This window comes from Polistes dominula, unplaced genomic scaffold (genome assembly GCF_049000335.1).
Source record: "Polistes dominula isolate Pdom_NZ unplaced genomic scaffold, Pdom_raw_medaka contig_27, whole genome shotgun sequence".
Classification (NCBI taxonomy): Eukaryota; Metazoa; Arthropoda; class Insecta; order Hymenoptera; family Vespidae; genus Polistes; species Polistes dominula.
This window is the reverse complement of record NW_028300906.1, coordinates 703,822-718,065: the sequence shown is the minus strand read 5'-3', so window position 1 is coordinate 718,065 and position 14,244 is coordinate 703,822. Positions and strand designations below refer to the sequence as shown.

At 28.3% G+C, this 14,244-nt stretch overlaps 2 protein-coding genes across 3 annotated transcripts; one reads left to right on the top strand and one right to left on the bottom strand.

The window, feature by feature from the left end:
• Nucleotides 1-114: 114 nt before the first annotated feature.
• On the bottom strand, nt 115-1,878 carry LOC107070312 (co-chaperone protein HGH1 homolog). The gene is made up of 6 exons (XM_015328386.2): nt 1,719-1,878; nt 1,376-1,610; nt 1,065-1,298; nt 703-987; nt 469-630; nt 115-366 (listed from the first exon to the last, which is right to left on the bottom strand). The coding sequence occupies exons 1-6, from the start codon at nt 1,801-1,803 to the stop codon at nt 264-266; spliced, it is 1,104 nt and encodes a 367-aa protein (XP_015183872.1). The 5' UTR covers nt 1,804-1,878; the 3' UTR covers nt 115-263.
• A 395-nt stretch (nt 1,879-2,273) lies between these two features.
• Nucleotides 2,274-12,462, top strand: LIMK1 (LIM domain kinase 1). Of its 2 annotated transcripts, XM_015328382.2 has the most exons (8): nt 2,274-2,355; nt 3,049-3,163; nt 3,241-3,681; nt 4,268-4,360; nt 5,187-5,319; nt 5,389-5,618; nt 5,697-5,925; nt 6,016-12,462. In XM_015328382.2, exons 1-8 carry the CDS (start codon nt 2,334-2,336, stop codon nt 8,317-8,319), a joined length of 3,567 nt encoding a protein of 1,188 aa, XP_015183868.2. In that variant the 5' UTR covers nt 2,274-2,333; the 3' UTR covers nt 8,320-12,462. The 2 variants fall into 2 exon arrangements, with proteins under 2 accessions (XP_015183868.2, XP_015183869.2); XM_015328383.2 differs by lacking the exon at nt 4,268-4,360.
• The last annotated feature ends 1,782 nt before the right edge of the window (nt 12,463-14,244 follow it).

The following is a 14,244-nucleotide window of genomic DNA, read 5'->3' as shown; positions in this document are numbered from 1 at the left end:
AAGAGATCGATATTATTGATGCTTTTGCTACTTTTCACCTGAATGGCTTAAGTTAATAGTCTATGGGAACAGTGCAATATCGTGGATTACATATGTATACATATTCTTCGCGAATACATTTCTTAAATACATCTGCGCATTATTTTATTGTCAAGCAAAAGTAATATATATATTTACAAAATATACATATGACTTATGCTATATATATATATAAAAAGAAAGTATTTACCAAGATGTCACGCATCTTGTAATACTAGTATTCCTTAAGTATTAATAAATTCTTCATCCATTTTTTCAAATTTTTCCTTATATTCCACTGGAACATCTACATCCTTTATATTATCCAAACCAATCTCTTCTTCAGTTCTGAAATGTTCCACGCAAAAAAAAATACAATAATTACAATGTCCAAACATATAGAAAAAGAAAAAAAATAAGAAAAAGTATTTGAATTAATATGAAAGATACCGGATTAAAATGTCGACAACGTTTTCACAGGCGAGGAGGACTTCTTTGCATTTTTCTGATTTGTGTAATTCTCTTAAAATAACGTAAGTGTTGTTATCTCTCAAAATTTCTCTTCCTTTTTTCGTTGCACATAATTGTTCTAAAGCTTCTAATAACATTATCCTAAAATCATTCAAAAAATTGTAGAATATGTTAACACACATACATATACACTTATTACATGTACAATTATACCTAATATCTGGATCAGGTTCTCTTTCTTTCGTACTAGGTAAGTATTGCAGATGAAGCGGTAACTTATCATTTTCTTCTTCATCAAATTCTTCTGGTCCGGCAAGAGGTAATAATAAGTAAACCAAAATATTAACATCTTTGCTTAACAACCACTCATGATGTTCAACATCAAAGCAACAATTCTTCAAAGTTCCAATAATACCGCCTCTTCTTACAATGCTATCTGAGTATTCTGTGAAAGGGAGAAGACGTTGGATAACATAGGACGTTTTATCCATTACGTATCTAAACAATATATAATAAAAGAATATTATAAAATTATATAAAATAATAACATATACATTTGATAATATTCAACATACTTTCTGACAGAAGGAGATTGAGTAAGATTACTAAATACAGGTCCTAAATAATGTAGATTAGCTCCTTTAAGGTTGTATTTCTTAGCGGTAAATGCTGCCATGACAGAATCCCATGAATAATTAGTTTTTTCAATGAGTGTTATAACTCTGTCTACTAAATACTTTGGTCTTGTTACATTGGAGAGTATCATACAACATGGGTCTGCTAATAAGCTATTTTTGTCCATTATAGAGCTGGAAATAAAATAACATACATATTAAATATTATTTAATATAAGACATTAATAACAATTGTTTTATAATATTTGTACCTCATACAAACTTGTATCAAGTTATGAGTATATTTCTCTTCTTTATCCTGCTGAGAAGATTCAGAAATTGTTATAAAAGCATTAGCTCCGGCTTCATCTGCACTTATGTTTATTGCTGACAATGCTGCATCTTTTGCTATTGCAGTTGATTCATCTTGCATAAGTATGACAAGTTGTTTTAATATATCTAAACAACCAAGTAAAAGCTGGAGTCCCTCTTTACTGCCTGTGATATCTATATTTGAAATTATAAATTAATGTATATTACAAGATGTAAACTTAACCTCTATATCTGTTTATAATGCAAATAAAGTTAATTTTTGAAAAAAGTGATAATACATACTTAGTACATTTTGCAGTGCAACAGCTTTTAAATCTAATCGCGTATTTATATTTAAAAAATCAGATACTTCTTTTAATAATTCCATATTTACAAATTTACTAAACACACGTTGAACACATGATCCAATAACCTATTAGATTAGAGACCGTTCGATCAGCCATTCTGGTTTGATGGAAGCGCCACCTATCAACAGAATAGTGAATTAATAAGAAATTAACCACGAAAATTCAAACTGTTTAAAATTATAATTTATTACAATTGTAACTTATAACTTATTTAACATTAAACATGTAATTAACAATTACAAATTGTAATTAATGAAAATTATAACCTATTACACACTGTAAAACTCATGATTCATATAAAAGAAAAGATATTAAAAGATAATGAAATTGTGATGTAAAATTATAATTGTGATGTAACTATTATTAAAGAATATAATTTAAATCTCATTACATTCTCTCACAAGCTTATGATCGTTTCAATTCGAACTTACAAATGAAGAAATATAGCGGCAGTAACAAAACAGCAGAATATTTTCTTATCTTTTATATGAAGATAGTCTATGATTGTATCTTGGAGGGGAGTAGTAGTGTGTCAATTCTAGATGCCGTGATGGATGAAGTTACGACAAATGGTAGGTTTTTCTTTGAAAAAGAAAAAAAAAAGAACCCGTTGAAACGTTTTGATAATCAAAGTGAAATAAAATAGATAATCCATTTGAAATAAAAGTGAAAATATACTATAGAAAAATATATAGTATGGATGAAGTTAATGAAGGATTGTATGTCTCTGCTCGATGATCTGTATGTCGCGTGGGCGTCCTGTCCTTCTCTGCTTTCCTGGCCCACGCTTTAGTATTTATAGTTTTATTTATGCGTTGTCCTGTAATATTGTATTGTATCAACGCTTTTCTTTGAATCCAGCCGTTAAGATCTACAATATGACGATTATCTGATTACACTGACTTCTCCTATTCGTGGATATTAAGCAAATACAAACTGTCATCTGGTTAATTACTTATCGCTCGTAATTTAATGTTAAATATATGAGTCATGTAACGACTCATATTCGATTTTAAATATACTTTCTGTCACTAATTTTCTTTTCACCCTTTGTTTCCTTTTTTTCTTTTTTTTAATTTTTATTCTTAAGTAACGTTAATCAATGAAAAGATAAATATATACTGTGAACAATTTTTCTACATTATTTTTTGTTCTTGTTGTTGTTTTTTTTTATTTTACAAATAGTTATATAATATAATAGAAATTTAACAGATAACACATAAATGCCATTAGTAGTTTGTAATTATTTTCTATGATATTTATAGATCCAGGAGGAGGTGACAGCAGTGGAACGTTAATATGTGCTGGTTGCCTTAACGCCATCGATGAAGATGAATTTATACAAGCATTGAGTCAAGAATGGCACATTGATTGTTTTCGGTAAATACTTTTTCTTCTCTTATGTTCATATTATAATTACTTGTGTTTGTTCTCATCGATGTTTTTATTTTTGATAGATGTTCTGTCTGCGACATTGGTCTTTCCTCTTGGTATTTTGAGAAAGATGGCTTACTTTTCTGTAAAGATGATTATTTGGCTGCATACGGAGAAGCCTGTCAAGGTTGTGGTCATATCATTACTGGACCGGTTATGTTGGCTGGCGATCACAAATTTCACCCAGAATGTTTTGCCTGTAATTCATGTGGAGCTTTTATCGGAGACGGGGAGAGTTATGCACTTGTTGAAAGATCTAAACTTTACTGCGGAGTATGCTACAAAAGACAAATGCAGCCACTTAGCAGAACAGCCAATCATCCGTTTGTTAGAAAACCACATAGCATAAGACTCGTAGAAATACCTCCAAGTACAACCAATTCTGATAAACAACGAGAAATTAAACTCACATTGGATACAGCTCCTAATCCTCGCAGTTGTGGTGCATTACTTCGTATCTCTGCGTAAGTATATTCATTATCATTTATTATTATTATATCATTTCTTATCTTCTATTGAATGCTTCATTTATTTACATATATATATATATATATTAATAATTTTCTATTTTAATATTTTATTTGCTATTACTTCATTTTTATATGTGTATTTTATAAATAGATTTATTTTATATTGTTATTATCATCAAATGTTTTTAATGTTTTTTATATGCCATCATACACTCTTTAAATTATGCCTTCGTAAATTTATAAATATTGATGTTTTTCTATATACATATATTATAAATAATTATCAAAAATTATGAATTAAAGAAAACTATTCTTTCAAGTATCAGCATGAAACCCATTGTACATAAGTTATTACACTGGATCAGTCAATATATCAATATACATTTTGAGATATAAGATAATTGTAAATAAATTCAAATGAAATATTTGATGTCATAATTATATTGACATAAAATTATAAAAGAAAATTCAATTTGCTGCTTCTTTGTAATAATTAACCATGCATGACACAATTCTATGGTTATTTAAGGACTTATAAAAGATATATGCAGCCCTTTAATAACTTTCAACAAAAATGCAGGTTAATGAGAAATGTTCGTGGAAAGATCAGTAAGCTGCTGGCCTCTGTGATGGAGGTTCTGTTTAGGCTATGCTGCCACTTCTCTAATCATAGGTACAGCATAACAAATAATAATATGCACCATGTATAGTCAATTGATTGCGCATTTTATTATTATTATTATTAGATGCATGATTAGATTTTTTTTATTGTCAATATTGGTTGACTTGGTTCAATCCAAGACATTTCATTCATTCATTCATTGTTTTTATTTATTTTTCAATTTTGTCATTGTGATCAAATTTGTATTATAAAAAAAAACAAGCATGCTTCGTTTAAATTATATTTGTACAAATTACAATTTTTTTATGCTCAAAATTTATGCTATATTATTTATGTATTTTATACGTATGACTGATATACATGTACTTATAATAACTTCATGCACATGTATATAAGAAATGATTTATTTCAATGAAATATTTTCATAATATTTATATATTTTTCTAAATTATATTAAACAAGTCTTTGTTAGTTATCTTTTTTTTTCTCAAAAATATCTTATGTCTTATTATGGGTTGTTAATGCTTGTTTTAAATATGTTTAAATCAAACTGTATATAATATTTCTTTTTTTCTAACTGTACTAATAATATTAATGGCATAACAATAATCATTAGAAACTTTTATTTACTTTAATTTGCTTTATGAAAGGAGTGTTAGCATTTAGAAAATGAAAAATTATTAATAAATATTATTGAAGATATCAAAGAATACAATTTGAAAATGGTTTACTGTGTTTCTTCTAGCGATGTACTTGGTACTGTAGTGTTCTTATACAATTGAATGCACATAAGAATATTGCATGTACTTGCTACTACGTGTATTTTAAAAATAATGAAGTAAAAATATATAATATAACTGAAATCAATTATTTACAGATTAAATATGTCCAGTGATCTCATGTCTTTACATATTGGAGATCGAATATTAGAAGTAAATGGTACACCTGTTAAAGATCAACCAGTAGAAAGCATAGAAAATCTTATACAATATTCAGATACAGTTTTACAAGTATGTATTTCTTTATTTAAAAAACAATCTTTTATGATAACAGTATTATAATGTATTCATTATTTACAGTTGACTATTGAACATGATCCTGATGCAGTGTCACGTCGTTTAACATTTCCTACACCACCACCAGCATTATTGACAACTGCAAGTCCAAGAACGAGTCCTGAAGGTAAAGAAAGACTTTTCAAACGTCGTGACGAGGGTTATATCAGTGGTACACGAAGTAGACAATTAAGAAGAACGCGAGATCCTATGCACAAAGAACGTAGCAGCTCAATGTCACGTCTATTAGACGGGTAAACATTTGGATAAAATTCCTGTGATCTCGTTAATGAATTCAAAATAAATTCATATGGTATTAACGATAATTACAGAACAACACCAACGAATCCTACGTGTGATTTAAGTCGAACCAGATCTTTTCGCGTAGAACCAAAAAATCAAAGAATATTTCGAGCCAGCGATTTGGTTAAAGGTGAACTTCTGGGAAAAGGATTCTTTGGACAGGTTTTTAAAGTCACTCATAGAGATACGAATGAAGTTATGGTGCTGAAAGAATTGTACAGGGTAGATGAAGATGCTCAAAAGAATTTCCTAAAAGAAGTAATTATTTTTTTTTTTTTTTACAACATATATATATATATATACAATTGTCGTATATAATATTTATAATAATCTTTCTCTAAATTTTAGGTTGCAGTATTACGTTCATTACATCACAACAATGTTCTACGTTTCATCGGTGTTCTTTACAAAGACAAGAAACTACATTTAGTTACTGAATACATATCAGGTGGCACATTAAGAGCTCTTCTTCATGATACCAACGAACCATTACCATGGGAACAACGAACATCTTTTGCTAAAGATATTGCTGCTGGTATGGCATATTTACATTCCATGAATATCATTCATCGTGATTTAAATTCTCACAATTGTTTGGTACGAGAAGACAAAACCGTTGTTGTGGCAGATTTTGGTTTAGCCAGGATCATACAAAACGGTAATACCCCAGATAGTCGTAAATACAATAGACATTCCGATGGTGGAGAAATAAAGACATCTAAGAAGGAACGTAAGAAGAGATACACGGTGGTTGGAAATCCATATTGGATGGCACCTGAAATGATGAAAGGTAATAAGTACGACGAAAAAGTAGATATATTCAGTTTTGGAATAGTCGTTTGCGAGATAATAGGACGAGTACAAGCTGATCCTGATTATCTACCAAGATCCTCGGACTTTGGATTAAATCAGAATGCATTTAAAGAAAAATTTTGTGCCAATTGTCCGGAAACGTTTTATATAATCGCCTTTCTTTGTTGCGATTTAAATCCAGACAAAAGACCGCCTTTTGAACTCATGAAAATTTGGCTGGAAGGATTAGCAATGCATTTATCTGTTGGAGCAGCATTACCACATGATTTAGACTTTGATATAAGACATTACACGGGACCTAGTCCGAGCAGTAGCGAATCAACAACTCCTGAAACTTTGGTTCCACAATTGAAACCTATTAAAGAAGGTCAAGTGCATCAGGAAAAGAAACGATCGAGTGGTTGCGACGATAGTACACTCGAAAGGGAATTTGAATGTGTAGACAAAGAATTACCTCGAAGTTCTGAGTTGATAAACATTCGAGGAAGATATACGAGACAGAATAGTAAACCAAACGACAGCGCAACATCTTCCAATCGATACACGAGACAAAATTCGAAATGTAAAGAACCAGTGGAAAGAGAAAAGCCAGATATCGTCATATCACTCGATTGCAATGATTATAGTAATCGTTATTTACGTCAGAATAGTAAATCGAAAGACGTGGGAAGGCTCGATGAGACTGAACACAATTTGAACCGAGTACCAACTCTTGAGAAGATAAGATACGTTGGAAATTCAACTCCCTGCAACTTCTCCGATAATCCGTCTGAATTTTATAAAGTTGATAACAAATGTTCGTACAAATTAAACAACAATAATACCAGCAATAATAATAATAATGTACATACCAAAAGTATGAGCGGGGAGTCCAGTGGATCTAACTCAGGCACATCGTCAAATAAAACAAAACAGGATGGAAAATTCAAGATACCAGATGCAGGAAATATCGTTGGCTCGTATTTAAGGCAAATTGGAAAGACATTAGGCACGATTGACAAAGAAAATAAATCTTCTAACAGTCAGAATGGTGTTAACTCTTGTACCGATTTTAAGAAAACAACGACACCAGGAGAAACGATTAAATCCTCAACTAGTTCTTATTTAAGAAGGACAAGGATATCACCGACTAAGGAAACTACGAAAAATGCGTTTCAGGTAAAGGATAATATTTCGACAGATGTCAAGCCAATGCAATCAACGTCATCGGTGTCAAGTGCCAAAGAGTTGGTTCCAAATCAGAATACGGATAAAGAATTATCTAGACAAGCTAGTGTACTTTCTGACGTTGGTAGTATATTATCTAGACAAGGAAGTCTCACGGTATATGGTAGTCTATCTAAAAACAAAGACAACAATCTATCTTCTGTTCGACATCATATGTTAACAAGCGCAGAAGAACATTTAGAACCAAAAGTTACAACAGAAAGATGTACGACATATCAGAATCGTGACCTACGTAATCTTCCATTGGATCCTACTAGAATGGATGAAAGACAACGTTACATAATATCTCATCGTTTAGAAAATACACAAGCAATACTGGATGATCATCCCAAAACTTCGGTCATCAATTCGAAGTGTCTTTATGATAGCGGATTTAAATTATCGGCAAATGCTTTGGCCGAGTATGCCGAGTGCTATAAAAATTTAGATCTATGCAGGCAAGATAGTTTTGGTAGCGATAGCGCAGTTGGTACTATGAAAAGCGATTTTTTTGCTGATTTAGGTTTTGTCAAATTGAAGGATGGTAGGTTGACACCGGATGTTAGTCATAGTCCTGAAAGGTGCTGTACACCTAATAGATCGTCGTCTCCTATAGAAAGTACTGCTTTGTAAAAATATGTAAAAATGCAAAAAAAAAAAAAAAGGAAAGAAAAGAAAAGATAAACAAAAGAAATAGAAACGGCCATCGAAAGCGTTTCATGTAATTTAAATAGAGAAAGCCCGAGAAGGATGTATGATATTTTATATTGAACGATTAACACTCACATTACTAATTTTGATCTCGTTAATGTTAAACAATCATTGAATCTTTGCATGTCTATTGTTTTCTTTTGAAATCTCTAAAATATAATTTATTTCTTCCCATATATCTGTTCTCTCGAGATTTGCAATCTTCGTAGAAAATACGTAGTACGTGGTTTTAAATATATATATATATATATATAGAAGGAAAATTTTTTAATATTGTTACTAAACTATTTGATATATATATAGAGACAGTATTAATGAATATCGTTTTTGCTACAAATTTTTACGGAAACGAACGGCGTAAAACGTGTTGTATGTAAGTACATACACAAGTTACACATTGATATGGTAACACGAGGTGTATTTTTTTCATCGATTGAATCTCATTAAAATAAAGAAGACAAAAATAAACAAAACAAAGATAAAAAAGAATATATATAGGGAGAAAAGAAGAGAAGAAAACAATAATAATAATAATAAAAATAATAATATTAATAATAATAATAATAATAATAGCAATTGCATTCCTACGATTTATCTTGCCATTTATATGTTTTTTTTTCTTTTTTTTTTTAAATATGTATATATATATATATCTATTGTTCGTTCATGCATTTCGTTAAACACGTAATTCCAGATACAAGTACAAATGATATTGGAATTTTTTAAAATAATAATGATAATTAATGAAATTAGTTTATGGCAATAATTAGAAAACACATTTGTAAATGTTTAATTTTTTGTTTGTTTCTTTTTGTTTGTTTTTTTTTTTTTTTGTTAATTTTCATTTATCCCCGTTAAGTCAACGATAATTCGACTGATCGAAATTTTCTTTTTGAGAAAATACTGGTGCAATGTTATTAAAATTGCATCGCCGCATCCGCAACGAAGATGCATCGAGAAGACTAATATAAAAATACATAATAAAAATATAAATATCTAACGTATAATCATTCCATCCAAAATTGATCCTTGAAAAGGTGTAAAATGTTTTTTTTTTTTTTTTAACAATCTAATTGTATCGAGTAAAAATAAGAAGAAAAAAAAACTTTACGATCTTTGAGATAAAAAAAAAAAGAAGAAGAAGAAGAAAAAAAAATAATAAACAAAAACAATAATATAATAAATATAATTAGATGAAGTTAAGTGCGTTGAAAGAAGAAACAAAAAAAGAAAAAAAGAAAAAAATAACGAAAAATAGGCGGATATCAAAAAGAAAAGAAAAGAAAAGAAAAAACAAGAATTCGAAAATATGAATCAAACCATTTTCTTTTCCTTTCTTTTTTTGAAAAAATTAATGTAAACTCGATTTGTAGAATAGATCACGACGCGGTGGTGTATATTTGCAATGTTCTTTTTTTGTTTTATTCTTTAAAAAAAAAGAGGAAACTAAAGAGAGAGAGAGAGAGATGAGAATTTATTCGAATGTATAGATATTATATTGATGTATATTAAATATTTAGATACAATGATTATCATCCGATATCTTCATTACAGAATCTGTAACAGTATTATGATGATGATGAATTTTTTGTTCGATCATTTGAGAAACATTAATTGTTAACAAATTAATGTAATATTAGAAGTAACGAAGATATCGGTGATATACGGTGATGTAAAACAAACAGAAGTTTAGAAAAAAGGGGAAATGTATAATACAGATTATTTGTATATAATTTTGTATATGTATATATATATATATAGAGAGAGAGAAAAGAAACACATATACCACACAGCAAAAAAAACAGATACATACACTAATTTCAAGATTGATCACGTTAATGAAATCTAACATTAATCTAACGCGTAATTATTATTTCGAGCTTTATATTTGTAAAATAGAGATTGTTTATTATAATTCGTCGTTAATTGCGTATACCTAATTATACACACACATACTCCACATACATATACATACACGTACACGAGCTTCCTGTTTGTTGTTTTTGATGCACTTAAAATAAAACAAAACAAAAAAATAAGAAACAAATATTTGTCATCTGTGATAAGAACAAATTTTGATTAAACTTTTTTTTTCATTTGAATTTTATAATTTAAACATATTCATCGAGAATTAAATTCAAATCTACTGTTAATTATAAATTTGTGTGTGTATGTGTGTGTGTGGTGTGTGTGCGTGTATATGAATATGTAAAGCTTATTATTATAAATTGTATAAAATTATTGTAATTTTCTTCGTTACAATTGATGAAGAAAATTCATTGTAAGATAAATCAAATGAAAAAAAATCTTACGACGACTCATGTATATGTGTAAGATATAATGAAAATTGTCAAGATTAATTCGAATGATTATAAAATAATCGAAAGGTCATTTTTAAAATTCATCAATTTTCAATGTCTATACTTTATATTCCTCCAACAAAAAAAAAAAAGAAACAAAGAAAAAAAAAGAAGAAGAAGAAGAACGAATAATGGCTAAGAAATTTCAAAAAATTGTTCAATCGATTAAATTCAAACAAAAATAATCGAATAATAATCCTTCAAATAAAGATGATAATGAGTTAACTATTTCGCTTTAATGTCTTTAATAATCATTAGTCTATAATAATGTTAACGATTTAACGATCCTAATTTGATCTAAAAATGAAAAAAAGAACAAAAAAAAAACAAAAAGAAGGAAATGATTAATGGCGAATGTAATCAAATGTGCATTGTTAATTAATTTCTTATGAGAGATACATACACACACATATATATATATATATATACACAAAGAAGGAGAAACACGTTAAAACACATTGTATAATCTTCTTAATTAAGAAGAATTTAAAAAGATGGACAGTATTACTCGTTCGCATTGTTGCTCGTTATCTCTTTTTTGAATTCATCATTTTTTTTTTGGATCTATTTATCTATATCAATCGATCGATCAATCTATTTGTCTATTTTCTTTGTTTATTATGTACGAGATAATAAAAGGATGCGTTGAAATGAATACGCTAATTCCAGGTAGAGCAACATGTGACGAGCAAATATCCTGTAAAGTTCTGTAAAGAAATCCTTGGGAAACGTCGTGTAGATTGATGATGCGTTATTTTTATAGGTGTTATTATACGAAAAGTTATTATTGTACGATCAAACAAGAGAAAATGTGTATTTCGCTTAATTTATTCGGTTCATTTAAACGTACCGAAGAAGAAGAATAAAGAAGAAAAATAAGATGAAGATGATGATGATGAAGAAGAAGAAGATCTTTCCTAAATTTAAGATACGGATCGAAAAATCATTAAACATGAAACCCAAAAAAAAAAAAAATAGAAAAGAAACATGAAGTAATTTGCAAATTCGACAAATCTCTGGATCTATTTTACATAATAATCCAATGAAAAAAATGATTACAAAAAAAAAAAAGAAAAAAAGAAAGCGTGACATATAAAATGCGCTCGAAATATGTACTAATGATTAATAATAATAATAATAATAATAATGATAATAATATAATAATAATATTAATAAATTAATAATAATATAATGAGATAATGATAAAGATGATAATGCTAATAACAATTGTGAAAATTATTTGGATAACGTTGTGCATAAAATAAATTCCATTGGAAAATTTCGGAAACGAGATCGATTCGAGGAAGAAGAAGAAGAAGAAGAAAAAACATTGAAAAATTGAAAACAAAATATTAATAATTAAATCATTTGAAAATCGTTGAAAAATTTCTTTACGTTTAACGAACCGAAGTATTTATTATGCAAAAAAAATTAATAAGTTTATCAATTTTTACGATATTAATCCGATTAAAAGTCATTGTCGATTTGATTGTGTTAAGCTCGATATCACAAAACTTATGTTCAATTTTCCCACTAATCTTGTATGTGAATTGTCTAATAATTCTTTGTATATAAATGTTATAAAAAAAGAATAGAAAAGAAAAAACGGGCTTAACAAATCTTATCTCGGTAATTTTAGTTGAAAGCCATAGCGTCTTATAAATGAAAGAGAAAATGCATTTAAATATAATAACATTTTTATATATCTTCAGTAATCGTTACTTCAATTAAATTTGATCAATCATTTTTTTTATTTCTGCAGAACTTTTATGTAATTATTATATAGGGGGGAAAAAAGCGTTTTATTTAACATTCCGATAATGCATTACAAAAAAAAAAAAAATAAAAAAAGAAAAAAAAGGGAGAAAAGAGAATAAAGAAATAAACTGTTGACGGTAAATAATTGTTATTTGATTTTTTTTTCTTCTTTTCTTCTTTTTTTTCTTTATATTTATTATTTAAAAAAAAAAAAAAAAAAAAAATTCCATTTTCACGCGTGATATTTTATTTATTATTTACTGCATATAATATAGAATTGTCAAATATATTGACAGATCTGTATTATCTTTTAATTTGTCGATATTTGGACCGTATATATTTTGAAAATGGTTTAAGTTCACTTTTTTTTTTGTTTCGAGAAAATTAAACATTTTCATATCAATTCTCAATCAATTTCTTTTACCAATCCAATTTTAAATTGTATCAAACATGGACACTTTTTAAGAAATTAAATATTAACTTAGTTATCCATATAAGAAAGTTTACATTAAATTAAGCATAATTTACGTGATATCTGATTTAAAAAAAAAAAAACAATGGATTTACACCACTTTTAAAATATACGGTCCATATAAAAAAGAATATTCCTTACCGACTCTAGAAAAAAAATCTACTATATCGACTATCGTAAAAAAGGAATCTACTTTCTAGTCGATAAACCAAATCAAAGCTCATTTACTTTTAAGAAAACAACGCAGGAGGGCAACACTTGTCACTTTGATGATCTTTTTATCGACCAAGATAGTTTTTTAAATTAATTATGTGATTAAGGATATAAATAAAAAAATGATTTATTAAGTTACCTTAGAAATATTTTTATCCATATTTTGTAGTAATAATAAATAATAATTATTTAAACGAACAAAAAAGATGAATATTTAAATAAAAAAATATTTAAGCCCGGAATTAAATTAAATTACAAAAAAAAAAACGAAGGATTGGGGGGTGGTAAAGTAAAAATGAAAAGAATAGAAAACAATTTGAATAAAACAATGATAAATAATAATAATAATAATAAAAATTGATTTTCCTGAGTTAGTTCTTGTTGGAAGAGAAAGGAAAAATGGTTGTCGAGTTGGCGTAGAAAATTTATGGAACACAGCGTGTCGACGGAAATCTTAAATTTTAACGTCCCCGTGTCGCGTTCGCTGTCGAGCTCAACGCTGCCGGTTTAAGGACCTCGCGTGGAGAGGAAGAGTGGTGTGCCTTGGGGTGCGGCGCCGACTCACCCCCCTAACTCACCATTAAACTCATCCCCTAGACCGTGCTGTGCAAGCATCGTTGCTGCGAAGGACGAAGGACGGAAAATTACTAACGGACCCACGGAAATGCGCATTCGAATAAAATCATTATTAAATGTTAAGTTCTATTTTGTTTATTATTTATTATATATCTATGTAAGAATATCTATTTTATTTTATTTTATTTTATTTTCTTTTTTTCTTTTTGTAAATATTTGTCAAATTTCAAAAAATCATTCGTTTCGTTATGTTTATTATGTGTCGATGAATGATGATATCGTTGCAATTCTAATACGAGAGATACAATTTTTATAATCAATTAAATTTAAATGAACAAAATGATCGATAAAGAAAAATTCATGAAGTTCTACGTAAATAATATCAATAAAAATGAATTGCGAGTAACGTGAGGGAGGTAAAAACATTAAAAAAAAAAAAAAAAAAAAAAATATCAAGAAATTACGTTT